A 986-nucleotide genomic window follows, 5' to 3' on the forward strand; every position below is an offset into this window, starting at 1 on the left:
TCAATCAATGATTGAGAATATATATATATCAATCTATATAATAATCTATCTATATCTTAACAACACAGTAAGAAATAATAAGTTTGTATTTTTATCTCTCTTAAAGGTTAAGAATGCTTATATATACTTTCTCAATCATTGCTACGTTGATACTGAAGTTGAGATGAAGGAAATTTACACCAGTAATCATATGTGGAGGTTGTTTGAGAACTTTCTTGTAGATATGGCGATGGTAAGTGAAAGTCAAAACTTGTTTTATACTGCTTTGACTTAAACTTTCTAATGGATTATTAATAGCCTGTGTATGGTATAGGCAAATCAATTAACCTGTAAGACTAATAATTCATACTTTCTATATCTTGAAAATGTAATCATCCTGAGTTTTTCATTCCATGATTGGTTGTAAAATATAGTAGCATATAGTATAATTTTTATTTATATCTGTTGGTTATTAGATATCATTAGCCGTTGGTTCAGTGCTTGCCTATTCTTTTCTGCTAGCTGTTGGGGAAAAAAAAAATGCAGCTTTCTATTCATGAATTCACTTGTTTATATTGCAGGTGTGTAATTCAACTCATGACCGCAAACACGCCGATATTATGCTGGAGAAGTACATCACTGAGACTGTGTGTAACATCATCACCGCATTCTTTAGCTCGCCATTCTACGACCAAATCACCACAGTACAGGTACGTGCACTAGCACATTCACCCATTATCAAACCGTTTTCAAAAAATGTTCAATGTTTAACCGACTACTTTTAAGGTGGTAGATGTAGAAGATACTAGAATACTTTATTAAACAAGTGTTAGTAATCTCAAAAGCTCCGATGAGGGCAGTCTAATAGAGGCAGTAGAGTATATTGGCCCTAACGGCCGCCCATACTAAAAAGATCTACTTTATTAATCAATCAGCTGGGTATTTCTAGAGCTCCTCATCAAAGCTAAAAATAGAAATTTGACATACAATACTTAAACTTACACTGT

At 33.0% G+C, this 986-nt stretch overlaps 1 protein-coding gene across 1 annotated transcript; it reads left to right on the plus strand.

The window, feature by feature from the left end:
- Nucleotides 1–110: 110 nt before the first annotated feature.
- LOC117110542 (inositol 1,4,5-trisphosphate receptor-like) lies at nucleotides 111–855 on the plus strand. The gene is made up of 2 exons (XM_033253291.1): nucleotides 111–232; nucleotides 561–855. The coding sequence occupies exons 1-2, from the start codon at nucleotides 164–166 to the stop codon at nucleotides 762–764; spliced, it is 273 nt and encodes a 90-aa protein (XP_033109182.1). The 5' UTR covers nucleotides 111–163; the 3' UTR covers nucleotides 765–855.
- Nucleotides 856–986: the final 131 nt, after the last annotated feature.

Source organism: Anneissia japonica, unplaced genomic scaffold, assembly GCF_011630105.1.
Source record: "Anneissia japonica isolate Jap-2015-1 unplaced genomic scaffold, ASM1163010v1 scaffold156763_len986_cov171_single, whole genome shotgun sequence".
In the NCBI taxonomy this organism is placed as follows: Eukaryota; Metazoa; Echinodermata; class Crinoidea; order Comatulida; family Comatulidae; genus Anneissia; species Anneissia japonica.

Bases quoted from the DNA above. Each gene is read 5' to 3' on its own strand.
- LOC117110542 (XM_033253291.1), top strand. From the start codon at position 164: ATGAAGGAAATTTACACCAGTAATCATATGTGGAGGTTGTTTGAGAAC. The intron at 233-560 runs GTAAGTGAAAGT...TTTATATTGCAG, and splicing joins TTCTTGTAGATATGGCGATG to GTGTGTAATTCAACTCATGA.